Source organism: Punica granatum, unplaced genomic scaffold (assembly GCF_007655135.1).
Source record: "Punica granatum isolate Tunisia-2019 unplaced genomic scaffold, ASM765513v2 Contig00098, whole genome shotgun sequence".
NCBI lineage: Eukaryota > Viridiplantae > Streptophyta > Magnoliopsida > Myrtales > Lythraceae > Punica > Punica granatum.
Genome location: NW_022204086.1, coordinates 16,176 through 43,092, shown reverse-complemented (window position 1 = coordinate 43,092; position 26,917 = coordinate 16,176). Strand labels below are relative to the sequence as shown.

Genomic DNA, 26,917 nt, shown 5'->3' with positions numbered 1-26,917 from the left:
ATTTTACACTCCGTTGATTTTACAATCGCGTTTTTAAAATTTTAATTTTAACTTTAACTTATTCACTACACAACAAAAATCAACAATATAATTATTGCATTTTTTTTTCTTTAATTTTGTAACCATTCAATTTAATTTTTAATATAAATTTTCTCAACTAGCTAGTACTTTTTTCACAATTCAACAATATAATCATTACTTTTTCTCAACTATTCATGACTTTTTCGCACTTTATCTCATAATTCAACAACACAATCATTACAATCCAATAAAATTAAAATTCAACTATACTTAACTCTAAAACAAAACACACCATTAGTAATTTACTCGATTATTTGGTGTGATAAGTTGCACGCCATGGACCGTCCCTAAACATTAAATCGGAAATTGAATTCGCGGTTCACTTTGGGAAAGATTTGATGGGCGAACGCAACAACAAATGAGCACGTGCACACCAAATCATAGGCCTTTTTTCCGTCTATTTATTGCCCCCCGAGAGACTTCTAGACCGTTAAGAATGATCAAATCAAATCCCCCCACGCGTAAACCCAATAATCTTTTTATTGCCCAAAAAGAAAATTAAAATAAAAAAAGAAAAATAAAAGCAATGATCTTTTCTTCCCCTCGACTTCTCCATTTTCCCTTTTCTCTAGTGAGAAACGCGCAACTAATTGGACCCCCCCTCAAAACGGCCTAATCAAACATCAAACGACAGATCCATTGCAGAGAAAAAATAATAATTTTTTCGATAAGATCGTGGCATGTATTAATTAATTAGTATGTTTCATATTCTTTTTACTTCTATCGCAGAAGGAGGCTATAGTCTAGTATAAGAAATTGAGAAAAAGCTAAATGAAAAGGCACGTACGGTCTCAATGATAAAAATCAAATTCGAAACTTTTAAATTATTAAGAAATGACATGTGTGATTGCACAGCAGCTCCATACGTATATGTTTCACATTAATTGGATAATATAGTTCTTGGTGGGATACCATATATATAGTGCTTTCAGTTTGTTAAATTTCCAACAGAATTTTCTTTATGTTTTCTATATGGGATCTAAGATATATTACAATTTTTGAAGAAAGAAAAGCCAAAGATAATCCTCCTTTGGCGTCGCGTGGTCTATGGGACATTAGACGCTTCTAGTTGACTTCGGATACGACGTAAATTTTAATCAACAATTTGAACAAAAACTCATGCTCTGGCCAAAAAAAGGGCAAAAAAACCACCAAATCATGATTAAAAAAAATCTAATCTAATTTAATTTGTAATTATGAGGGAGCGTAGAAAGGGAATCCAACCAAGGGCATGACAGTCATTTCACTGCACATCATAAGGTACTAGAGGTGACAGCGAAGTGCTGAGAATTTCCTTGCATAATAAGAGGTGGTTTTTGGATTGAGACAGAGACTTTACCAAAAAGTTGAAATTACATTAAACATTTGATTAATGGTGAGGAAGGAAAAGGCTTCCAAGCCAACGGCGATGACGATGATGATGACATGAGGAAGATTCATTAGCCAACGGGTCACCCTTGCCAACCCCCAACCCTCCTCTGCTTTTGTCCTCTTCACACATTGGCAGCCTTTCACCTAAACAAAACACAGCACAAAAGAGCAGCGTTAAGCAACGCAGAGCAGCCAGTAGAGAGAGAGAGAGAGAGAGAGAAGAAGAAGAGAAGAAGAAGAAGAAGCAGACAGAGAACGATCTGACCAAACATGGGCTGAGACAGTGAAAATTCTTGGAGCAGGGGAAGCTATGGTTTTTGTCTGTTTCAAACCGCAAGTCAATCCAAAAAACCCAGAACCCGAATCCCCGTTTTTGAGGTTTATTAGTGATCGGTAAGATTTCAAGTTCCGAAGCTGATATGCTTCAAAGAAATCTCTTTCCCCTTTTCTGTGTTTTTATTATTCTTTTTTTTTTTGGTTGGGATGATTTCGAGTTTCAAAGTGACTGTGATTCCAGAACGGATGCTGTTTCATGGCATCTTCTCATCTGTGTTCCGGAGGAGAAACCTAAGATGATTGATGATGTTTCAACTTTCAAAGTGATGGGCTTCAGACTACGGTGTTTATGTTTTCTGGGTTTCTCTCAAGTTTTGATTTTGGTGAGAAAATTTGACCTCATTTATCAGGATTGAGTTCCTGGTGAACTTATCTTGGTTGCTGTTCAATCGTTTGAGTTGGATCTTTGTTTAAGCTTTGAAGTTCATTCTTAGTCTTGCAGTTGTAGGATTGCTGTGATTTGATCATCTAAGAGTCTTTATCTTTCAATAAGTACCAGTGATCAAATTCTGTTTCTGATCAATTTAATCTGCTCTGATCTTTTATTGTTTGGTGTGTTCTGTTCAGGCAGCTGTTTTTTTTTTTTTTGGCACCTTGGAGAGAAGCAAATTTCAACTCCTTGGTGATTCCTGGACCTGGGTTTTATTGATCAGGTACTACCCTTGCAAGATCTGATCACCTTTGAATTTCTTAATGCGAACCGACCGAAACTTACGTACAGTTCGTGCGACCTTTGTTGCCTAGGTACAGGGAGACCGAGAATATAGTTAATTAAAAAATTACCGTGGAAGTGTGATATTTTGTCCCCCGTTCAAGACAGAGCTTGCTTAGAGTTTGGAATTTCGGCACTTGAGTTGCAATTTTATTAGCTGAAGAGATGGCGGCAGTGGCGCATGCAACCTCGAAAGGAATGTACTCTTGGTGGTGGAATAGCCATATTAGCCCAAAGAACTCAAAATGGCTTCTGGAGAACCTCACGGGTATTGTTACTTTCTTTCTCCTTCTGGTTTTGCTGTGTTTTAAGTATACCTTAAGCTGAAGGTTGCTAAAACAGAATTCTTCAGTGGATAAACGAGATTTTTGCTTCAATTGAGCTGTTGCAGTCAGGCAATCAGACTCAGTAATTGCTAAAAATTTTTGAATTTGAAGCATTCAGTTCATATGATGATCGTGTGTTTGGTAGCTGCTTTAATTGTTAAGTTCTCGGCTCAAAAGTAAAGTGGAGTACACAAGATAGACCGGTTTTCCACTTTTTGTAATGGTTTTCCATTTTGAAAATGCGTCGCATCATAATTTCGTGTTTCTCAGCTTTGCATGAATGACATTTCCCCTCAACTTCGTGTATTTCTTGGAGATCCTAACTTCGTGTGTTTCTTGTTTCCTCAACAGATATGGACGTGAAAGTCAAGCAAATGATCAAGCTCCTGGAGGAAGATGCAGACTCCTTCGCTCGAAGGGCCGAGATGTACTACAAAAAGCGGCCCGAGCTCATGAAGCTGTTGAGGAATTCTATCGGGCCTATCGTGCCTTAGCTGAGAGATATGATCATGCCACAGGGGTCCTTCAGCAGGCCCATAAGGCCATGGCCGAAGCATTCCCCATCAAGTCCCCTTAATGCTCTCAGATGATTCGACTCCTGACTTCAACCCCCAGACACCCGAGTTCTCATTTGCAAGCAGAAATGGTGGGTTTTCGGAAGATTCTGAGTCAATCACTGGCAGAAAGGGCTTGAAGCAGTTTGGCAATGGCCTATTTGGTTCTGGAGAAGGAAGAGTGCGAAGAGGTCTTCATTTTCATGATTCGGAGGAGAAACATGGCCATCGGGGTGAAGAGGAAATTGCGAGCTTGAAGAAGCATCTTGCGAGATTAGAAGCAGAGAAAGAAGCTGGAGTACTTCAGTACCAGCGGAGCTTGGAGGAGTCGAAGAAATTTTCCGAGCGAGCAGAGCAAGCTGAAGCTGAAGTTAGTTCCTTGAAGGAATCAATTGCAAGATTGGAGGAAGAGAAGACCGAGAATCTTCTCAAGTACCAACAGTGTCTTGATAAGATAGGCACAATTGAGAATCTAATGAAAGAATCTAATGAGAGAGCGGATAGAGTTGAAACTGAGGTTGAAGCCCTCAAGGCGGATCTTGTGAAAGTAGAGGCTGAGAAAGAAGCTGCTCTTGAGAAATACAACAAATGTCTTGAAGTTATATCGGTACTAGAAGAGAAGCTAAGAAATGCTGAGGCCGAAGTTCAAAGCTTGAAGGAAGAACTCGCAAAGTTAAGGGAGACAATCTCAGATTTAGAACATAAGTTTTCTTTGGCTGAAGAGGAGACACACAGGCTGAGGCTTGAGATCAATGATCGGACTGAGAAGCTGAGGATCTCCGAAGAAAGGTATCTGATGCTGGAAAGTTCAAATCAGAGTCTCCACTTGCAATTGGAGACTCAGAGTCAGGAGCTTGTGGAGAAGCACAATGAGGTGGGGAACCTGTGGGCCAGTGTGCAGGAAGAGAGAGCGAGATTTGTGGAGGCTGAGACAGCTTTTCAGACTCTGCAGCACCTCCATTCTCAGTCCCAAGAGGAATTGAGGTCTCTTGCTGTAGAAATTCAAACCAGGAATCAGATCTTGAAGGACATGGAAGAACAAAATCAGAGTCTGCAGGGAGAAGTCAAGAAGGTTCTCGATGAGAATAAGAATTTAAACGAGGTGAACCTGTCCTCTTCCCTTACGGTGAAGAATTTGCAGGAGGAGATCTTGAGCTTGAGGGAGATGATACAGAAGCTTGAGCAGGAGATTGAGCTTCGTGTTGATGAAAGGAATGCCCTTCAGCAGGAGATTTACTGCTTGAAGAAAGAACTGAACGGCTTGAACGAGAAGAACCGTAGCTTAGAAGAGCAGGTTGATTCCGAGACAAGTGAGAAGGCAGTTCTTCTAGGGAAGCTTGCGGTCATGGAGAAACTTATTGAGAAAAACATTCTCTGGATAACTCACTTTCTGATTTGAATGTCGAATTGGAAGGTGTGAGGGAGAAGGTGAAGGCATTGGAAGAATCATGCGAGTCTCTCCTCAAAGAGAAGGATTCTCTCGCTTCTCAGTTAAATATAGCGACCCAAAATTTTGAAAAGCTCGCGGAGAAGAAACAACTTGTTGGAGAACTCACTCTGTGATGCTAATGCCGAAGTTGAAGCTTTGAGGGTCAAGTCAAAAGGCTTGGAGGATTCATGCCTTCTGCTCGGTGAAGAAAAGTCTGGACTGGTCACTGAAAGAGACGGCTTAGTTTCAAAGTTGGACGAATCTCGGAAAAGTCTGAAAGATCTTGAGAAAAGATTCCGAGAAGTTGAAGAGATTCATGCATTTGTAGAGAAAGAGAAAGAATCTATTTTGCTAGAGATGGATAAACTTAACAAAACTTGAGTGTGGAGAGGGAGGAACACTCAGGTTATGTTGAATCGAGTAAAGCACAGCTGTGTGATATGGAATCTCGGATGCTTCTCCTTCAAAAAGAGGCTGCTTGCAGAAACAGTGAATATGAGGAGGAGTTGGACAAAAATTTAAGTTCTCAGACTGAGATCTTCATACTGCAGAAATGCATGAAGGAATTAGAAGAGAAGATTTTGTCCCTCTCATTGAATTGCCGGAAACTGGTGGAGGCCTCAGACCTTTCGGAACAACAGATCTCTCGCCTGGAGAACAAAAATCTTGAACAGCAGGTGGAGCTGAAGGCTTAACTAATCAACTCAATGAGTTGCATTCGTGGCTATATGACATCTTGGGGATTCTCAAAGTTGATGCAGAAGATGGTTTGGAACACAAAATTGAAATAGACCGAGAAGCTGTGGAAAAAATCATCTGGAAGGTGAAAGAACTAAAGACTGAAATGTTCATATTGCTGAAGTGCATGAAGGAATTAGAAGAGCATATTTCATCCCTCTCGTTAAACTGCAAGAAACTTGAGGAGGGCTCACATCATGCAGAGAAGAAGATTTGTTTTTGGAGAATAAAAATCTTGAACAGCAGATGGAGCTGAAGGCTTTGACTGATCACATCCGTGACTTGCGCTCTGGGCTATATGAGGTGTTTGCTGTTCTCGATATCGGTGCCAAATATGGTCTCGAACATAAAAGTGAAATGGTCCGAGAAACTGTGGATTGCATTGTCGGCAAGGTGAAAGGACTACAGAATTCTCTTGCGAAAGTCGAGGAGGAAAATCTTCTTGGGACTATTGAAAAATCGGTGTTCAACACGCTACTGAGGCAAATGGAAGCAGAGGCAGCTGGTCTTTCGGCTGAGAGATATGACCTCCATCAGAATCTTAGGGTTCAAATGGAGCAGTTCCTTTTATTGCAAGCGGAGTTTGACATGATTCTTGAGACAAGTGAAGAACTGAGATCAAAAGTCTTAGAGGGAATCTGCCGAGAAGAAGTGATGATATCTGAAATGAAGATCCTGCACGAGCGGCTTACGTGCACTGGGGCAGCTTTTGAGCAGTTGAAGGAAGAGAACCGTGCGGTTCTTGAAGAGAAACACTGGCTGGAAGAGGAAAGTCATGCTGTCTTGAGTGAAAAATTATCTCAAGCTACTGTTTCAATTATTCTCCAAGATGTTGCTCGTCAGAATTTTCTGGTACTCAGACGGCTGGTTCAGGAACTGGAGAAAGTCATTTTGTTAATGGCAGCTTGCGCGAGAAGATTAAAGCGATGGAGGGCGATTTGGAGAAACTTCAAGCGGAAGTTAGAACTTGAGGGCTTGCTGGAGAAGTCAGAAAATGAGGTGAAATCAGTTAATTCTGTTAATGGACAGTTAAACTGCGAGATAGCAAGTGGGAAGGAAATGGTGGAGCAGTTGGAGAAGAAACTCTTGGAAGCCACAGAGACAATGAATGTGATAGAGAACAAGAAACGTGAGCTGGAGAAGGAACTAGAAAGCAACTTGGAGAGCACTCGAATGGAGAAGTTAGAACTCGAGGGATTACTAGAGAAGTCGGAAAATGAGGTGAAATCGGTTACTTCAGTTAATGAACAGTTAAACTGTGAGATTGCGAATGAGAAAGAAATGTTGGGACAGTTGGAGAAGAAACTCTCCAAAGCCGCAGAGACGATCAATGTCATGGAGAACAAGAAACTCAAGCTGGAGAAGGAATTGAAAGATCTGAAAGAAGAGTATGGGTCTGTTTTTGGCAGAGTAATTGTCTCTGAAGTTCGTGAAATGTTATTTGAAGAAAAAATTCATGAGACTTCAGAAGAGTTGGAAGCTGTGAGAGAATCAGGATGCCTGGAAACGGAAATTCTCGAGAGAAAGGTTGGAAGTTTGGAAAGGAGAAAATGCTGAGCTGAATTCTAAACTTGCTGCTCATTTATCAGCATTTGCTTCCTTAAGGGACAGCGTGGTATCACTCGGAAGATCTGTCAATCAGGATAAACAAAACAAAGCAGATGATCAAGGACACGAGGTAATTATTTGTAATTTGTACTATGATCATTATTTACTGCCAGGTACTTTTGAAATTGGATCAAGAATATAACGAGAAATGGTGGTCGTAATTGAGGTGTTGCGTGTGTGATCTCGTTTTTTTGTTGTGCATAAGGTATATCTGGTAATTGATTTTTAATGCTCACTCTCAGTAACAATTTTCAATTATACAACTGGAGTCCACGTCTTATGCTCTAAGTTGTAGTCGAGTTCTATTTTATCCTTTGCAACGAGCTTTGGTCAATTTATGTAAGCACCTATCATTATTTGCAATATTTGGTGCTCATTGGATTTTTACAAGATTTATTATTTCGGATGAATGAGCTCAAAATTTAAGCGCGTAGCATTTATTCTAGGTTTTTCTTGCTTGTCAGCTCTACATGTCGGTGTGTAACTTTGGTAGTTTATCATACCTGTTTGCCTCCCTCTAAGATTTCATTAATTTATCAATCATACTGGATTTGTTTCAGGATCTCCAGTCGATGCATGACTTAGAAAGAAGAATCAGGGCTATGGAGACAGCACTACTGGAGAAGCTTGGGAAACTGGAAGGCCCAAGCTCAGCCCCCGTGCGAGATTCTGATGCAGCGGAAGGAAGACTCATGACTAAAGACATCATTCTTGATCAGGCCTCTGAGTGTTCATCCTATGGCATAAGTAGGAGAGGGACTCTTGAGCCCGATGATCATCAAGTGCTCGAGCTGTGGGACACAAGCAGGGACCCGAAACTTGGGAAAAGTAAAATCTCAGTGGATAATTTCCATAATTCCGAAGTGCGAAAGGAGCACAGGAGCCTGAACCCTTCGACTGACTCGCTTCTCGATAAGCTGGAGATCTCTGAAAGCTTCTCGGATAATCAATCAGGTGGTGGGAAGAGGAGAGTGAAGGTCCTTGAACGGCTCGACTCCGACGTGCAGAAACTGACAAACCTGCAGATAACCCTCGAGGACCTAAAGAGGAAGGTAGAAGCCATCGAGAAGAAGAAGAATAGGGGTGAGATGGGGAAAGCTAGAGGGTTCGAGTACGATGCTGTGAAGGGGCAGCTGGAAGAAGCCGAGGCGGCCATAGCGAAGCTTTTTAATGCGAATCGTATATTGGCAAAGAACCTAGAGGAAGAACCCGATGAGAATGACAGGGCAGGTGTCAGTAGGAGGAGGGTCTCGGAGCAGGCTCGGAGGGGGTCGGAGAAGATTGGCAGGATCCAATTGGAGCTGCAGAGAATTCAGTTTCTGTTACTGAAGCTCGAGGACGGGAACGAAAGCAAGGATACGAGCAGTGTGGTCATGGACGAGAGGAGCAAGAGAGTGCTTCTGCGGGACTATCTCTACGGCGGCGGGCTGAGGACCCACAACAGGAACGACCCGAGGCGTAAGAAGGCGGTTCCCTTTTGTGCTTGTGCTCCGAAGGTGATCGAATGATTAACACACCAGTAGCAGCATGCATACAAGTTTTTTCCTTTTGTTATAGAGATACTATTGTACATTTTAAAGGCTTTGTACGTATTTTTGCACAAAAAAAGGTGCCGGATCCTTTGTTTGCGGGAGAGGCAAAAGTGGGGAAATTACTGGTATTAAATGTACAGTGTGTGAAGGAGATGTTCGCGTGCGTACTGGCAAGTAGGAGTTTAATTTTCCGTATTGGAGTTCCATTTTCAGTATTTTGAGCCGCGGTTTGGTCTTTAAAATCTGAGAGCAGCGAATTATCGGATTCGAGCTTGTTCATTCATCGGGCAGAATCAGTTGTCGCTTGAACTTAATGCTATGAATCTGAGCCGATCCATGAGAGAGGTAATGTGTGAATGAAACCATAGGAAAGGCAGACTAAGCCTGTGGGGAAATACAGATTCGAAGAGTTAGAAAGGGTCAGAGGAAAAGCACAAGTTATGCCAATACGTGAAGAAGGTTAGGGACGGTTTGAATTGAGAGTTAAAGTTATTTTAATTTTGATTTTGATTTTGATTGTGGAAAAGGACAAATGAGATGTGATTATAAATTTGACTTGGGAAACGTGTGTTTTATTGTGTAGTGTGTTTTAAGTTAAAGTTAAAGTTAAAATTAAATTTTGAATTGGGAATATGTATTTTTGTTGTGTAGTGTGTTGAGTTAAAGTTAAAATCATTGAACTCGAAATCCAAACGGGGCCTTAGAATAACTATGCCTCTAGCTGTTTAGGGTTGGTTGATTGATTAGATTAGATGATGTGATTTGTGGATAGTTCTTCCATCGGGTATTGGTCCAAGATTCATTTGGCTTTGTTTATCTTAATAGTAGTAGTCTTTATATAAATTGTCGCTATGTTTTATTTTCTAATTTTTATTAAGGTTTATATTGAGCTTAGTCGCAAGAGATTGAGTACGAATTACAACATTTGAAAAAATTTATATTTGTATTTATTTTGTGCACTTCAGCACATGAAATTTTAAATTTTGCTTTGCAGTAATTTCGATGGATCTGCTCTAATTTTCTGTCTATGTAACCTGCCCCTTTGGAATTTTTCCTTGTACTTATTTTTATTTATCAGTGGCCATTCATTGATTATGGACGAAAAAATTGTGCCTTGAACATTGACTTTTTTGTTTTTGGTGTCCTAAAATGTTTGAGGGCACCATAGAAAGTCTCCCCTAAAAATGATAACCATAAATGAAGATGCTAAGAAGAAACATAAAATTTGGGAAATTGTACGGCGATGTAGGCTTGACATGAGAGTACTATTAAAATAAGTGTTGAAGTATAATTATTAAAAATAAATCTCGATTTTAAAATAAATAAAGGTAATAATTTAAAATTATTGAAATTAAATTAATAATTAAAATTGAGAATAAACAAAATCAATATTTATAAGCAGTTATCAATTTATTGAAGAAAATCATATTTGTAACAGTAAAAAGTAATCAAATCATAATTTTAAAGGATCTCATAAATACTATTTCTATTTAAAACTCAATAAAATAAACGTTTATTCAACCTCAATCGCATTTCCAAATCAAGCCTATAGTGTTACTTTCCCCGTCATCAAGGGATGCAGTTATTAGGTTGCAACAACCAAGCTGATAAGATTGGAGAAGTTGACAAGACCTTGATTGTTTTGGGGGGGGGGGGGGGGGGGGGGGGGGTTCCTATTATTGTATGCTAGAGATTCTGTAAATTCTGTTCTTAAAGTTAGTATATCAAAGAGAAAGAAATGCAGTAGTAACTAACATTCTCACCTGATAACACCTGATAATTTAGAGATTTCAGGTTCGATTTTATCAGTGAGACTATTTGTGCCTTTTTATTTCCTTTCTATTACTTTGTACTAGGCCATGAGTCTCTTATTGTAATAAAAAAAAAAAGTTGGTATGTCAAATTTCTTAATGAATCCAAAAGTCCAGACGATTGATTCTGACTTGTTATATAAGATAGGAATATAAATACGGTGATGTGGAAAGTGTGCCGAGTGGTTCAGATGATTCTATCATGATCTTTCCCTTGCCCAAAAGAACCTGATCTTGTTCGAGCTTTTCACCTATTTGGATCGCTATATATTACACGGCAGTACCACCTTGATAACAATGCCATAAGATCAGCGATGCATCTAGATTCCATAACCCGACATCCACCAAGTATAGTCTCAATAGAGCCGAGAGAATTAACCTCTTCGTGATCACCGATCAATCGCAAATATGCTGATTCAGTCCGTCTTGAGTTCGCAGGGAAATACAGTGCAAAAAGAGGCAACTTCAAATACAAAACACTACATAAAGCTCGTGCTAAGAGAAACAAAACTCTGGTTTTCCTTCTGTTTCTATGCTAATGATAATAGTTTGCTCTTTCACACCCGCAAAAGAAACAAAAGAAGTAAATTTTACTAGAAAAGTGTTAAGCCTAGAGATGACAAGAGGCAAAATTGCAAACGGGAGATCAAGAGATGGGGGAAGATGTCGGAGCAGCGAGTTGTACCCAAGCGACCTCTTCCTTGTAAGCCAAGCTTCCTTCGCACGAGGCCTCACAGGTGTAGACAACAATGATAGCCCAATCAAGCGAGTCTGCATCATTCTTTACGCCAAAATAGTAAAGCAGCTGAGGCAGTACCTGAACAAGAGAGGAGACAAAAGGATGAGAAACAATCAACAGGTAACACTCACCTCGGTAGACGGATCTCTAGACCAAGATAAGGATTGACCTGGAACTCAAAACACCGGGGGCCACCGCAGTAGCTGCATCTTGGAATATCGGCCCTAGATGGCAGCCCACTCAACATGGGCCACAAAGGCTTCGTGCTCACATTGCGACAATATCTGCACCCAGGATAAACATAAGAAGACATTTTACTCAAGGAAAGCTGCTCTAGGATACAAAACATGGAACCATGAACATATATTAAATATCAGTGTACGAGAAGAAAATTGACACAGAAGAAAAAATCTTTAGCTAACTAGCGCACCCATCAAACAAGGGGAAAAATCAGCTAACTAGCACTCTCTTGTTGACGGGGGGGCTGTATAGGCAAGTAACGCATAGCTACTCAGTTTGGTATTAAGGAGAACGAAGAGGGCAAAGTATTTCCAAGTAGTCCATCTTTCTCTTCTTGAAAAGGAAGGAGTTGAGCTGCACTTTCAAGATGCTTCATTGACCAAATACATCTTCTAAAATACAATCCACTACATGCTTCTTTCACAATATCTGTTTATGAAGGTGCGACTAAAGAAAGACGATGATAGTTCCCAGCTTTTCAGAAGTCAAGCCAAGCCCAGTATATGAAAAGTTTGGATCTACAAACTTCATAGATTTCATAATCATTTACAATCTGCATCACCCACGCAAATCACATATTACTAGGAAGTTGATGGGGAATAAGAATTTCCAGAACATTCTTCTCGAGTTAAAAATAAATGCACCTTAGGATCTGCTCGGGGGCTTTGGAAATACGTTCTTGGAAGGTGGCCCAACTTCTTCTATCACCATCCCCCTAAGTTCACCGTCAAATATAAGGTGATCCACATAAGGAATTTTAGCAAAAGAAGCTCATGCCCAGTCAGCGATTCTGAATAAAAAAGCAATACCTCAAAACTGTTTATAAGGGACTTCATTGATTCATCCATTTCATTGTTCTTTGATGATACCAGAGCGTTTGCATTACTATTATCATCGGACATCTCAGCATCATATTCACTTTCATCCTCATTGACAATCTCAAACTCAGGCCACAAATTCTTGCTTGCAGCTGTTTTCATCAGCAGAATAAATAGAAGTATTAAGGAAAGATACAAAAATCCAACAGCTTAGCTACTACTACAGTAGAAAACAATGCCTAAACTCACTTCTCCAATAGAAACTACCAACACGATTGCGATTCATATCAACATGCAAGCATCAATAGATGCACGCCCACTGTTAAAAACGTATGTGATTAAACTGATAACACCTGCCTGTAGATGCTGGTTGAATGGAAGCACATCATCCGACACAGTGAGACACACTACAACCAAATAAAAACATATAAATACCTAAAAAAATTCCATCTCACTCACCACTTTGTATTTTAGCTGAAGCAGTCTCTCCAGTTCTGGGACTAGACTCGGATAATTCAGGTGAGATGCTCAGACGTTGACAAGCAGCTTTATGACCCGACCGCCAATGCATAACCTGCAGGTTGGAGAGAAACCAATATGAGAATTATCTTTTCACTACTTACGGGAAAATAGAAAAACCGGGGGGGGGGATGATTTTTCACTCTCTCTCTCTCTCTCTCTCTCTCTATATTCTCAAATTTGTAAGAGTGACAGAAGCCCGAAGGTACCTGGTGCTTCTCTGAGCAGTATCGGACTCTTTTGCAATTACCACATACTTTATTTCCTTTCCATGTACCGCACCAATCACAAAGTGCAGCTGATCCAAGGGAAATACCAATAGTACGTAAGAGTATGAACACAACCATATCAAACCAAAACTAAGTAAGAACATACACATCTAGGCTACAGTTCCTCAATTAGGGCAACTGACTCTTCCAGAATATTACTACAACCTCATAGAATTTATGAAGAAGCTAACAGGTCAGGAGAATATAGGCCTGATGGAAAGGCAGAGCGGAATCTGAGTTCAATTTCAAGGCATTATAATATGTCCATTGTTCCATTCAATCATAACATTGGGCCACACTGTCTTCTCTTAATATAGAGGACAAGGTCGCTATTCATTTCTCTGAAACCTCCATAGAACAAGCATTCTACTAAGAAATCCAGCTGAACAACTTACCAGGACATAGCTCAAACAGAGTGTGTTTATATGTGCTATTTATTAATAATAATAGATTCTATAGGTGAAAAAATTTATTCCATTAGGTACCTCCGCTACTAGAAGGTTTGTCAGTTCCATCATGTTTGGGTGGATCACTTGAGTAGTAAGCATTATATCGGGGCAATTGGCTACGAAAGACCTTCACACTAGAAAATCCAGAATATAATCAAAACTATGAATCAAAGAGTACTTTTTAAGATGATTAAAATGGATCAGAAATGCTGACAGGCTAGGCATGACTAAAAGGATACCTTCGAAATGCTTCTTCGGGACACCGCTTCCATTGTTCATGCTGATCTCGAAGCAGACAGGCCATAGATGGACACATGAACAAGTATAGTATCCGATGAAATGTGGATTCTTTATCAGAGAGTGGCGCATAGACCTATGAATTTACATATTAAAAATTAATATCCACGAAGTCTTTCTCGCTCTATTTTCAGAATAACTCATAATCAGAGTTTTGCTATTCGTATACACTCATAAGTCAGAGAAGACTTGACAATGAAAACCAAGAAACACCCATCCTTCTGCAAGAACTTACGTCCCAAAAAGTCATACCAACATCCTACCAGTTTACCATGCGCATTTCTAAGATCACAAGGCATGTGACCGGGAAGCTGGTTGAATTAGTGATAGATTATTAATCACAAATATCATCAAAACCTAATAAAAAGCCAGATAGATAGGGCCCAAATCCAATTACTATCAAATTGCTATTCAATGTACAACAAACACCTTGTTAAGCAACCTAACAACCAAAATCCAGATATACCTGGAGCAGAAATTGCAGAGGTTCTCCACATATATCACAAACACAAGCCCTACCCGAGGGCAATTCATCTGGGACCAACCATGCCTGCATTTAGTTAAGGAAAAAGATTACAACTAGAAGAAAAGAAAAAGAAAATCCTCCAGACCAGACAAATTTTTAATAACAGCATAATTCACTAGGAAATTTGCCAATCTTATATTTCTCATCATATAAGAAATTGTGGAAGGGCAACCGTAAATCCTGCAAAAAGAGAAGGGGAACAAGATGAAAGAGAAGGTTGATCAGAGGCAAGATATGAAAATTAACACACCGGAACACCACCAGCTTTGCTGGGGAACAGCTGGCGAAGCAGAGACCAATTATTCTTTGGTTTCTCTAAAAACCCTAAAGTTACTGGTTCTTGTTCCTCATCTCCATCGTCATCTTCGTCCTCTTCATCAATTGGGTCTTCTTCTACTGGTTCTGCATCATCATCATCATCATTTTCGTTGTCATAGGATGTGACCTGGAGACCCTTGAGCATGTCTGCAGGGTTGTCTGCCTCGCCAATCTCCATGTCCTTTACCAATTTTCTTCACTTAGGTTATCTGTAACATCGAAGCCAATCAAACAAATAAGAATTCAGTCAAATATTCGATAAATATAAGTTATAACTAAGAGGCAAATTTCTGGAAATCCAAATATTTTATATATCAGTAAGAAAAATAGATACATCAATTAAGAAACATCTGACAGACACCAGAACAAGAATGATACCGTGAAAGACAATATTAAAAGGGGACGTTTTAAAACACGTGAAGCTCGAGTAAGTCACTCTAGTCCTGAAGAGACCTAGGCAAAACCCCATTAGCTCTCAAGCGTAATATAATACCTTCTGCAAACGACTTCCTGCGAATAATTAGAGCTGTTCAGTATCTGCAAACTAAGCTGACCAATCCATTCTTACTGGTCTGTTCTCAATACACCACTCTTTCACTCAAAAGCCAAAAACAATCACCATCAATCCCGACTTTCACGAACCAAAAAATTTGCATCAATTGACTAGTACATAACAAAATAAGATGCAGACGTGTTAACCAAGGAACAAGAATAAGCTATGCTTGTCACCCGCTTGCATCATAAAGCAACAATTCTGAACCAATGTTTGAGAACGGAAGACATCCATAGTATCACAAATCAAAACAATTTGAGGCAAGCCCATGACAAAGTATATAATTACTATAACCGTAATCAAAACCGAATTAAGTAAATGAAGCCATTCAAGTAAAAAAAAGTACAAATTTTTATGTCCAGTTAACTGAATGGTCGAGGATTTTCAACCTTCAATTGAAAGAACCCTCAAAGTCTCCAAGTCCCCCACGGCCACACCACTGTGATCCACTGGGAGGGACAGAAGGACGGCGAGGGCTGAAAGTCGCTGAGAGGGAGGGCTGAGACGCGCAGGCGGCCGAGCTGAGAGGGGCGACGGCAATGGAGAGCCTGAGAGGAGGAGGAGGAGGAGGAGGAGGATATCGACGCCTGGACGGGCTCACGGGGGACGCCGGCGCAGGACAGATACAGAGACCAGAGACACAGAGAGCAGAGAGATTGACACAGACAGTGCAACCCTAATTTTATATTTTATTTTAAGGTTAATAGCCTAAAAACTAAATTACTTTTTTCATCTGCTAATTTTTTTTTATTTTTTGACCTAAAATATTACAACGTTTTTCTCCGTATACCAAATACCAAATCTATCAATCCAATTCTATCAAAATTACGGACGTGGCCGTCAATAGCATTGATGTGGTAAACCATTTAACCTGAAAATCACGTAGTTTGCTTTTTTCCTTCATCTACCAAAATATCAAATATTCAATTATCAAAATATCAGTAACTTCAAAAAATCAATAGTTTGCTTATGTTCTTCATCTACCAAAATATGACTTTTTTAAAAAATCATATATACCAAAATATGACTTCTTTAAATGATTATAAGTTTGAATTAGGGATTTATATATTTGTATGTTGATTTGAATGTTAAAAAGAGTTTTTAACAGAAAAGAAGTGTTAAAATAGTTAAAATGAAAATAAGAAAAAACTCTTTGCCTTGTCCTCACTCCTTCCCTATTTCTCTAGCAGTTCCCCGCAATCGTCGGAAGCTTGTTTCGGCAACTCGTTGATCGTCGGACCCACTCTCATTCTTTGTCTTCCTCTTTCTCTGTATACTAAAACATATTTTCGAGTAAATCGGAGGGACGGTGACTAGAGGTGTGAATGTACCGAGTAGAACCAGAACCGATAGGAAGGTAGGTTTTGGATAAGTCAAATTGAAATTAGGATAGGGTCTAGGTAGTAATTTCAAGAATCGGTGAAAACTGATTTCGGTCTCATATCGCTGGGTATTCAAAACCGGAACAATAACCGATATGTTGAACCTATTTTTATCTTATTATTATTTGTATATGTTGTTATATTATTATATTTGATAAAGTTAAAAAAAGTCAAAAAAGGAACCCTATCTTCCAATTCTTCACGATTCCATTGTTTGTTGCTTTGCCTCCGCTATCAATGCGGCTTCATCTATTGTCGCTCTAGGTCCCGATTTTGTGTCTCCAGTCGATTCCAACAGCCAATTCCTTTGTCTCCAGTTGATTCCGCCTCTTAATTCCCCTTTCACCTCCCGATTCCGTCCTCTCCAGTCCAGAGCTCATCCATTCGAACCAGGCACTATTGCTTATGGTGTCCAGTTGCTGTTGCTTTTTGTCCCCAACTGCTGTTGCTTAGCTTGCTTTCGATGCCCAATTGTTGCTCTTTCCTGTGCTTAGCTGTTACTCTTTTCCGTGCTCACTTGCTGCTGCTTCTGGCACCCAGCTGCTGTAGCTCTGCCTACCTTGTTTTCCATGCCCAACTGTTGTTTACCGTGCCCAACTATTGCTGCTGCTTCCGATGTGTTTTGTGTGTGTGACTTTTAGCTAAATTGCGTTATTTTATGTGTGTGATTTTTCATATGAAAAAGTTTGCCACATCAACGCTATTAACGGCCACGTCAGCAATTTTGACAGCCTAATTAATGAATTGATAAATCAGGAAAATAGAGAAAAATATTGTGATTTTTTCATGCTAAAAAATAAAAAATTGATATATCAAGAAACTTGACGAAGATAATTGAATTTTTATGTTATTTACCCTTTACCTACCCTACATAAAAAGGTGCGGTTAATACCATATTTTTATATTTCCACTTTTGCCCCTGTCCCCACTGGAAATTATGTCATCTGATTCCCGCCCCTGCAAATTTCCCGCAACGACTCTCCTGCCCGTTGCATTGAATTGCCCTCCCTGCCACCAAATTGCTTCAACGCTCCTACTGAACGACGCACCCCTTCCATTCGTGCCTTTTCCAAAGAATTTCAGTTACCCCCGTCCATTCGTGCCTTTCCGATGGACTTCAGTTACATGTAAATTATAAAACATCCATCACGGAGCGCCCGCTTTCTTCCATCCTTTCTGGCGTTGCCTATAACGTTGCGCACGTAAACTGTTCGTAGAAAAAGCTCGTGTCACTGGTTTTTGGCGTGGGCTGCTCTGGGTCATCTCACTCCACCGCTTGCATGTATGCCCTGTCCTCTGTGCGTGCCCCCATTTGCTTAATCACCAATCTGCTTGCGGCTTTTTGGCCAAATGGTGCCTACATATGCTCGTGACTCTCCGCACAACACAATTGACGCATTTTCGTTCATTTTATAATTTACAGCCACACATGGAGCGCCACATTACTGTTGCTCTGTTTCCTGCACGGCTATACCTCCCCCATCTTTCTCCCATCTACTGCTTACTAACTGCTCTATCGAAAGCCTGACCCGATTATGCCTTCCTCCGTCTTGCCACTTGATTGCTTTCCTCAACAGCCGCGTAAGATTTCGTACACCCGCCTACGCCTCTGTTGCAGCAACAATTTTACCTTAGATTATTATTGCCAAAGTACTGCATACAACTTTCATGAGGAGAATGGTCGCTTCTTAGAACCACGAGTTCTCTATATAATTTGTTAATATGGAATTTTTTCAGAATAATAGTATAAGTTTTAAAAGTTAATAAATAAAAAATGAATGACAACAAGGAGCAAAGGAGGGGATAGTATAGGCTACCACCTTAGCATAATAGTAGGAAAACATAGCCGGCAATTACCACTTGGAATGGGAGTGTGGAGGGGTACAAGCATTCACTGATTTAATAGCCTCCTGTCTAGACCATCGAGGGTCTCTGTGAATAGTTTTATTTTGTTGTATCTAGACTAATACCAATCAGCCCATTTCATGAACACAATGTGACCAATTAACCAACCAACAAAACTACTTGTTACGAATAACGTCTTGTTGTTTCATCGAAACATATAAATGTTGATTAATCTGACTAACATTGAACTTGGTAAAATGAAATGGTTGAATAATTGAATAATGAGATTATTCAGGAATATCCATTGAATGTTAAGATTACGCATTGAATTTCTAGTAGTAAATCCATAATAAAAAAAGTGTTTGTGATTGTTCCAGAAGAAATGAAACAAAAGATAAGGTAGAGCTAGGACAATTATTGTATGAGGTCTACCCAATGATAGATGCAAAGGCGCATAATAGATCGATATGAACATCATGAACTGTCCCGCAATAAAATCCGTTGTTGCTTATACCTTCTTCTCGGTTCCTTCCTCTCCTTCTTCCATAATCCGAGCTCGGAGAAGGAAGAGATGAGAGAGCCCTATGGAGAATGTGGTAAAAAATCCATAATAAAATCCGACCATAATGACCGAATTGATTATCTTCGTGCATAAGGATACGCCCAGTATAAAAGATTTCAAAATCATTACAAACCTCTCCTTTTCTTTTCTATTTCAATTTCTGGATTATTATATGATGATTTTTGAATTTTCCATATATAGAAAGATATGTACTAGAAGCGACATCTCTTATGTCAATGACACCAAATGCATATTAAATGGATGGAATTGTGATATGGACGGAATATAATGAAATAGAGCCACTTTGAGGTTCCCTATGAAATGAGTGATTGGAAAAGAGCCACTACGAAGAAGTTCCGAGAGTTATGAAGGAAACTTCGAGCTCATATTGGTTATGAGTTGAGAACGGGAATCGACTTTGGACAAACTCTTTACGTCTATTATAGTTTTTCTTTATTACAAAAGTATTCTATTCACAAAAATATTGCATGGTTATAGGCATCTCTCGTGATCAAGATATCAAAAGTAGCAGTTTAAGATATCATAGAAAGCATCAAATATTGTTTAGGAGTTACTTTTTAAAAATTTTGAAAAAGATATTACTCTTAAAAGTATTGTAAATCGATAGATCAATTGTAATTTAAACAATAAATCAAGGTAGACAAACCACGTAATATCAAGAATAAGATCAAACAACAAGAATTATGATGAAATTGAAAAGCATTCAAAAGTTGAGACAAAAAATGAATTTTCTTATCGAGTCAATATGGTCAATATGGTAGAGGGTCAATTTTTTTTTGAGAAGGAGGTTAGTGTTATTGAGTAAAACTTTAATAGTGCGTTTGATTTCAGTATTAAAATAATTTTGATTTTGATTGTGGAAAAAGGACAAATGTTGTGTAGTGTGTTGAGTTATAGTTAAAATTAAATTTTTTGACTTGGAAAATGTGTATTTTTGTTGTGTAGTGGGTTGAGTTAAAGTTAAAATTAAAATTTTTGTGATTTTAACCCTGAAAACAAACGGGCCAAATACTCTGTTTGGTTTCAGAGTTAAAATAACAAAAATTTTAACTTTTAACTTTAACTCAACACACTACACAATAAAAATACACATTTTCCAAGTCAAAAAATTTAACTTTAACTTTAACTCAACTACTACATAATAAGAACACACGTTTTCAAGTCAAATTTATAATCTCATCTTATTTGTCTTTTTTCACAATTAAAATCAAAGTTAATTTAACTCAGGAACCAAACGCACCGTAAGAGATGAGAGTGTATTTTACCCAATAGATTTCTATCTTGAGGATAAAACCACAATGCCGCTTAGATGGGACGAGATTGCCGTGCTTTGATTATGAATGCATAATCAATTATGGCAATCACATGATGGTTTCCGCAAATCGCAAAAGCAAAATTCGACAAACCTTTTGTTAGGTTGGGAACAGATTGGGCAACTGTTCTACCTTACATTACTAGTAGGAAGAGCTCCTCTCCTAATCAGGTCGCTTTCAGGAATCTCCATGAACAGGAACAAATCAAGATTGGGCTGCCTATAATTCAACAAAAAGTTAATTGATTAATTAATGAAAGAATTAATCAAATCAAATCAAATCAAATCAAAATCAAAATTAGATAAATAATATAGAAAAGACCCATAGATAGAAAGAAGGCAAAGCTGATGTTGACATTTGACCTCTCCCTCCCTCCCTCTCTCTCTCTCTCTCTCTGTGAAAAAGATAATTAATTTGAACATTTGAACTTCGTGAAGTTCCACTTTCGTTTTCCTTTCAATTCTGTTGCCGCTTTCTCTGTCTCTCTTTCAATTTGGACGCTGGACCATCTCATCTCATCTCTACTCCTCCGACAGTACAAACGTTAGTAGAACACTCCAATTTATCCCCTCAGTTCCTTCTCAGTATCTTCATTCATTTCTATGGAGCCCCAACTCTCCTCTTCATCTCCTTCTTCATCCTCCTAGCCCGGGTAAGGGACGCCCCAGTTCGTATCTTTTCGATCATTGCAGTCATAAAGTTCAAATTTTTAGAGCGTTCCCTTTGTGGGCTCTGTGTATTACGTGTCTGTGTAAGTTCTTTCAGCTCAGTAGAGACCGTTTCTTGATCCTGTAGCTCATCTCTTCATGATTTCCCATTTGGGAAAGGTCTTTTTTTTTAAGGAACAACTTTGGTAGGTAAATAAATTCTATATATCCTACACTTTTTTATTCACTTACAATATTGGTTTTTCTTGATGCAGCTACTTTCCTTCTGGGTTCCACTCTGATTTGCAGGCCTATAAGCTAGAGATTGGTTCCATGTGTTTTGGTTAACCTGATATCACAACTCTAGCAAGCACTCATGGCATCAGAAGCTTAGGTTTAGCTCGGGAAATTGGTTAGTCTGCCTTTCCTTTTGCTTTTGTACCAAATGCTATAGGAACCTTCTATGCCCGTAAAAGTTTGTTTTTGGACATATACCATTTTCAGTGCAAATGTTCTTTGGGCTGAAACTGAATCTATCTCTCTCTCCATTGGACAAAGCTTTAGTTGCATCAAATGTCTTTCTGCCTAAATAAACATATCCAAGTATGTTCTTTATCAAATTGGATACAACTTCAGTCATAGTGTCCCTGGTTTTGTGCCGGCAATAGTTAAAGTTTCAGCTGGCTACATGTGCACGGCTTTTTGTGTTCCCTGCAATTAAATGGTTCTTAGGCATGTGGATATTTTAGTTGTGAAGTGCTTTAGGCTTGTTAAATTGTGATGACAACTCACAGCCAACAGAGGACCCTCTTTTGGAAAACTAGGGATACAGACCATGTCATATTCCAAAATCCAAACTATTATTTTTCGCCTCCCATGAAAGTTAAATATGCTATAGGTGATGGAGCCTTGTTCCTCAATAACAAACATCAAATGAAGCCGATCTACAACTGTGCAAGGTTCTTATTTATATGACTTTAAGAAAAAAAGATTCTAGCAGCTATATCAGTGGAGGATTTTAATGTTCTGTTCCACATGGCATGTCATTTTGGAATAAGACATATCAAATGATGTCTTGTGATTTTCTGTTGATTGACTTTGTCAGTGGTTTCTTTGGTTTTAAGGTAAAGTAATGCATTCTTCAGTGTGCATCGTTGTGCTTGAAATTCTGGCTTTTAACTTATTTTACCATTCAAAGAAGGAAGGTGCTCTACTATAGATTGATTTTTGAATTTCATTAGTTATTCTGTTAAAGGTGTCATGAAATAAGGGTTGAGGGAGGACCAGAAGTTAGTACTGAGGATGGAACAGTATGAAGTTCTGGAGCAGATTGGAAAAGGCTCTTTCGGTTCTGCTCTGCTCGTGAGGCATAAACATGAAAGGAAGAAGTAAGTTCACTCTAAATATTATCACGATTGGTTGAAACGTATGCAGACAGAATATTCTTACTGTTTGCCTTTTCTATTTCAGCATCTTCTTTATGTTCTACTTTTCTCTCAGGTATGTCCTTAAAAAGATTCGTCTTGCGCGGCAAACCGAGAGGGCTCGTAGATCAGCCTTCCAAGAGGTTAGCCTTTCTATATATGCTTTTTTTACTTCTCCATTAGCATTGTCCTTTTATTTCAAGTTTTATTCATTTATCTATCGGAAACTCTGCCACCGGTTTTCATGAGCTTTCTGGTTTCCTTTATACGTAGATGGAGCTTATATCTAAAGTACGCAATCCATTTATTGTGGAGTACAAAGATTCCTGGGTAGAGAAGGCAAGTTCGTTCTAATTCCAAATATGCTATACTTTTGTCCATTTTATTTGTCAATATGCTTTTCTCAATAAAATCTCAATGTGCTTATCAGTTTCATAATCGTTGTTCTCCTATCCTCAATTGCAGGGTTGCTATGTATGCATTATTATCGGATATTGCGAGGGTGGAGACATGTAGTGCTTTCTCTCTGTGAATTATAATTTGAGAGAGCTCTTTTTCTTTGCACATAATAATCCCTGCTTATCTCTACACAATCTTACTTTGATGATGCAAATTCTCTGCAGGGCAGAAGCTATAAAAAGAGTGAATGGGGCGCACTTTTCTGAAGAGGTTTGCATTCCTCTATTGAACTCATGTGTATTCTTCTTTGTTGGCACAGAGTTTGGTATTCTGGTACATACAGCAGTATTAGACATATATATATATATATATTTATTTATATGGTAGTCATTAGAACCAGACCAACATTGAACTGGCAAGGCATGTTTTCATGGGTTCAATGAAGGTTAAGTGCGTATTAGCGATTACTTATGTTTTATTTTAAAAACAGTGAGATATATGTTCTAGATATAAAATATTAAAAACTGTGCAGTTCAGGTTTTGTTACCTGAGAGAACTGGCAATTCACAGCGGTAAATGTGCATATCCTTTGTCCAAGAAACAATTCACGGTTGAATGGGCTGGTACAGTTGGATATTAGTAAGTTTTCTCATGCTGATTCATTGATTGATGCAGAAAATATGCAAGTGGCTGGTTGAACTCCTTATGGCTCTTGATTACTTGCACTCCAACCATATTCTTCACCGTGATGTCAAGGCTCGTGGCATATCTTATCATAACTTTCTTCAGAAATATGTTTTCATGTTTCTTGTTCCTTTTGCTGCGCCAGACTTACGATTTTCTCTGATTTCTTCAGTGCTCAAACATATTCTTGACCAAAGACCAAGACATTCGCCTAGGTGAATTATCAACCCCACTTCCTTAATTAGGCCCTTATATCTAAATCCATTTGAATTTCATGGCAATATATTCTTTTATAATTGGTGCAGGTGATTTTGGTCTTGCAAAGATGTTAACTTCTGATGATCTCGCTTCCTCTGTAAGTATATGATCGGACTGGTGGGACTCTTCTGGGCCTGCCTGTGGCTTGATTAAGTTTGATCAATTCTAGCTCTTTTTGGGCTGATGGATCCAGGTTGTTGGAACTCCAAGTTATATGTGCCCCGAGCTTCTTGCCGATATACCTTATGGTTCCAAGTCAGATATTTGGTCTTTAGGTAATTTATGATAGTAACCATCTGCGTGCAATGCTTTTTGCATTTTCTTCATCGAAATTTTGGTTTCAGAGAACCACCTTTTCTAATACTATTTGCAGGATGCTGTATGTATGAAATGACTGCACACAGGCCTGCATTTAAAGCTTTTGTAAGTCGAACATCCCATTTTAGCCATATGATATTTTGCTGATTTTCTTTCTTCCAACAAAAAGTTCATTTTCCATTGACAAATTTAAGCAAAGAAAGTCTCTGAAATAGAATTAAACTAAACATCCGAAGGTTTTCTAGTGAATATGGCTCATAATGTAAGAACAAAGTATGTACGTTTTGCTTTCTCATCATTTGAGGAGCATTCCTTGTTTTCATCGCACACAATCTTCTTTATGTCATTGCTTTATTGAATTTATTTGAGGTAATCTTGCTGTTATTTTTTTTCCCTTTCAAATGCAAAAGATGATTTTTTTTTTGGTGAACCAAAAGATGCAATTGACTGTCAATCTGGTAAGGCTGTGTAACAATTTCCCAGGTAGAGGAATTATTCATAAAGACAATTGCATAAACTCAAATTTCTCTTATTTGTGGAACGAACCAATCAAGGAAGTAATGTTTCCAAAACCATCTAATGAGATACTGTATGGACGATTTGTCATCACAACTAAATAAATGATTTGTCCAAATCTGTGAATTGGTTGTGCGAAAAGTATGTGTTCAATCAAGAATTAGTGATTCCCTGCATGTTCTTTTACCCTCGCAGGATATGCAGGCTCTCATTAACAAAATAAACAAGTCGATTGTGGCTCCCCTTCCCACCATGTATTCGGGGGCCCTGTGAGCTCTTTTTCCACTTTCTCGACCTTCCATCTCTACTTCCTGGATCACTTACTATTTCCTGTGCCATTACCAGTATCTGAATATCACCTAGTTTCCTGATCTTATGTCTATGTTTGTAATATATTTCAGTCGGGGGCTTATCAAAAGCATGCTGCGGAAAAATCCTGAGCTGAGACCAAGTGTATGTTCATAATTCCTTACTTGTCACGATTATATTTTGCCCTTTTAGAGTCATAAACAGCCAAGACTGTAAGCATAACTCATTTGAAAATGAAAATAAATACAAAATTTCAATTGACCAAACTGGATCACCACTTGGAGGCATTGATTGGCTTGCAAAGAAGTTCGCTCTTGGACATCGGTGTGTTTTCCTTTTTTATGTTAAAAAAAAAACTAAAAAAAGTACAAATGCTTACTCGAAAGTTCATTTCAAATTAGAAACTAGCTAGTCCTGTTGGTAAATACTGGGTTGGGCATATTATGCAAGATTTATTTGCTTCGCTTCCAGTTTTAGTTCTATGAGAATGGTCAAAAGACTAGTTTGATCTCAGTATCTTGGGCAAAAATTGCCCCGAATAGACTATTATATCCAATTCAGTCTGATCATGGCAGGTTTGAACTGGTAATGGTCTACCCCTGAAGTATCTGACCCTAGAAGGACTAATTTAATCGAATTCGGTTATGGTTTTAGTGTTTTTTTTTCTCCCTGCGTACACATTAGTAAATTATCCATATTGAAGCATAATTCTGTTTCTGTCAGGCTGCGGAGTTGCTCAATCACCCACATCTTCAGCCTTATGTTCTCAAGATCCATCTCAAGCTGAACAGTCCCCGGAGGCACACTTACCCTATGCAGTGGTCCCCCCGGAACTACATGAAGAAGATCCGATTTATGGACACCCCTGAATCTATTCCCATGTCGACTGATAGGGAGAAGAGATGGTCTTTCAGCAATGACCGGACGTTGAATCCTAGCATTTCGATGACCGAACACGACTCCTCGTCGTCCCTTTCTCGGCGAGCATATGATTTCGGGAGCTTGAATCGAACATTTGAAGAGTTATCAATCGGGCATGCCTCGGAAGATTTTGGCAGTGATAGGTCGAAAGTCTCAGATGTTCCACTGGGTTTTGCAAGAACCCCGAGACTGACACCAGTAATGGAAGCTTCTACTCCCAGGAGGCGCTTGACTACAGCAAAAGTGTCTCGAACTCCGGCCAGGAAATCATCCCGGTCATCGCGCCGAGTATCCCTCCCGCTATCAACTAGACCATCAACTATGGGCCCTCCATACACAGCTAATGTCGACCTCTTTCGAAGCACCGAATCTCCCAACGTCTCAGTCAACAAACCTCGTATCGACAAGATTGCCGAGTTCCCCCTGACATCACCAGAAGACTCGATCTTGCCAGACATCAAGGGTCCACAACTCTCGCCTGCCAATCCTGACTGCTCAATCACGAAGGACAAATGCACAGTCCACCATCCGAAAGAAGCTCCACGAAGTGAAAGCTCACAGAATAACAATGGCAATACTAAAAATAATAGCAACATCCTCACAACTGGTGGGATCTTGAGAACATCCTCTTCTTCTAATGAGTTTCGGCAGCGGAAGTTCGATACCTCATCGTACCAGCAGCGAGCCGAGGCATTGGAAGGGTTGCTCGAGTTCAGTGCTCGATTGTTGCAGCAGGAGAGGTTCGAGGAGCTAGGTGTGCTTCTAAAGCCGTTCGGCCCTGAGAAGGTTTCACCCCGGGAGACCGCGATTTGGTTGAGTAAGAGCTTTAAAGACACTGCTGTGTAATGACAAACAAGCTTTGCAGTTACATTGAGATGGGGAATTGGTTGAATGTGTTCTGTTTGGGGTTTGTTGAGGTTCTTGGATTGTGTCGAAGGGATTGTGCTGTAAATACATGCTGAAGTTCGATCTTTCGAGAATTTTGGGAGGCTTTGAAAGGTTGTGGTTTATGGAATTCCCGTATTGTTTGTCAAATATTATTCATGGAATTGTTCCTATGGTGTGAAAACTGAAATGCAGTCAGCTGGCGTG

At 39.2% G+C, this 26,917-nt stretch overlaps 3 protein-coding genes across 6 annotated transcripts; 2 read left to right on the top strand and 1 right to left on the bottom strand.

Annotated features, from left to right (window-relative positions):
• The first annotated feature begins 1,826 nt into the window (after window positions 1-1,826).
• LOC116190015 (protein NETWORKED 1D-like) lies at window positions 1,827-8,902 on the top strand. The gene is given in 11 exon segments (XM_031519685.1): window positions 1,827-1,845; window positions 2,356-2,441; window positions 2,533-2,768; window positions 3,178-3,282; window positions 3,285-3,386; window positions 3,389-4,753; window positions 4,795-4,939; window positions 5,294-5,486; window positions 5,791-7,081; window positions 7,137-7,225; window positions 7,716-8,902. Coding segments are annotated over 9 exon segments (4,341 nt in total). The 5' UTR covers window positions 1,827-1,845; window positions 2,356-2,441; window positions 2,533-2,665; the 3' UTR covers window positions 8,664-8,902.
• A 1,978-nt stretch (window positions 8,903-10,880) lies between these two features.
• LOC116190021 (programmed cell death protein 2-like) lies at window positions 10,881-15,905 on the bottom strand. The gene is made up of 11 exons (XM_031519693.1): window positions 15,616-15,905; window positions 14,606-14,882; window positions 14,296-14,379; window positions 13,772-13,905; window positions 13,569-13,666; window positions 13,024-13,112; window positions 12,755-12,869; window positions 12,287-12,447; window positions 12,122-12,192; window positions 11,407-11,521; window positions 10,881-11,315 (listed from the first exon to the last, which is right to left on the bottom strand). The coding sequence occupies exons 2-11, from the start codon at window positions 14,849-14,851 to the stop codon at window positions 11,145-11,147; spliced, it is 1,284 nt and encodes a 427-aa protein (XP_031375553.1). The 5' UTR covers window positions 14,852-14,882; window positions 15,616-15,905; the 3' UTR covers window positions 10,881-11,144.
• Window positions 15,906-20,760: 4,855 nt separating this feature from the next.
• LOC116190016 (serine/threonine-protein kinase Nek1-like) lies at window positions 20,761-26,874 on the top strand. Of its 4 annotated transcripts, none has more exons than XM_031519689.1 (15): window positions 20,761-20,892; window positions 21,272-21,408; window positions 22,252-22,384; window positions 22,497-22,563; window positions 22,694-22,759; window positions 22,886-22,932; window positions 23,044-23,089; window positions 23,495-23,575; window positions 23,676-23,718; window positions 23,809-23,858; window positions 23,955-24,036; window positions 24,135-24,184; window positions 24,791-24,864; window positions 24,997-25,048; window positions 25,628-26,874. In XM_031519689.1, the coding sequence occupies exons 3-15, from the start codon at window positions 22,299-22,301 to the stop codon at window positions 26,669-26,671; spliced, it is 1,788 nt and encodes a 595-aa protein (XP_031375549.1). In that variant the 5' UTR covers window positions 20,761-20,892; window positions 21,272-21,408; window positions 22,252-22,298; the 3' UTR covers window positions 26,672-26,874. The 4 variants fall into 4 exon arrangements, with proteins under 4 accessions (XP_031375549.1, XP_031375546.1, XP_031375547.1 ...); XM_031519686.1 differs by having other exon boundaries at window positions 20,772-21,001; XM_031519687.1 differs by having other exon boundaries at window positions 20,772-21,001; window positions 22,238-22,384.
• Window positions 26,875-26,917: the final 43 nt, after the last annotated feature.

What these genes read in the sequence shown, in the direction of transcription:
- LOC116190021 (XM_031519693.1), bottom strand. Translation starts at nt 14,851, where the DNA reads ATGGAGATTGGCGAGGCAGACAACCCTGCAGACATGCTCAAGGGTCTC. An exon ending in GCAAAGCTGGTGGTGTTCCG is followed by an intron (nt 14,380 to 14,605) that starts GTGTGTTAATTT and finishes AACTAAATGCAG; the next exon opens with GCATGGTTGGTCCCAGATGA. An exon ending in CCCTTATAAACAGTTTTGAG is followed by an intron (nt 12,193 to 12,286) that starts GTATTGCTTTTT and finishes CGGTGAACTTAG; the next exon opens with GGGGATGGTGATAGAAGAAG.
- LOC116190016 (XM_031519689.1), top strand. Translation starts at nt 22,299, where the DNA reads ATGGAACAGTATGAAGTTCTGGAGCAGATTGGAAAAGGCTCTTTCGGT. An exon ending in GGGCGCACTTTTCTGAAGAG is followed by an intron (nt 23,090 to 23,494) that starts GTTTGCATTCCT and finishes TGATTGATGCAG; the next exon opens with AAAATATGCAAGTGGCTGGT. An exon ending in CTGATGATCTCGCTTCCTCT is followed by an intron (nt 23,859 to 23,954) that starts GTAAGTATATGA and finishes TGATGGATCCAG; the next exon opens with GTTGTTGGAACTCCAAGTTA.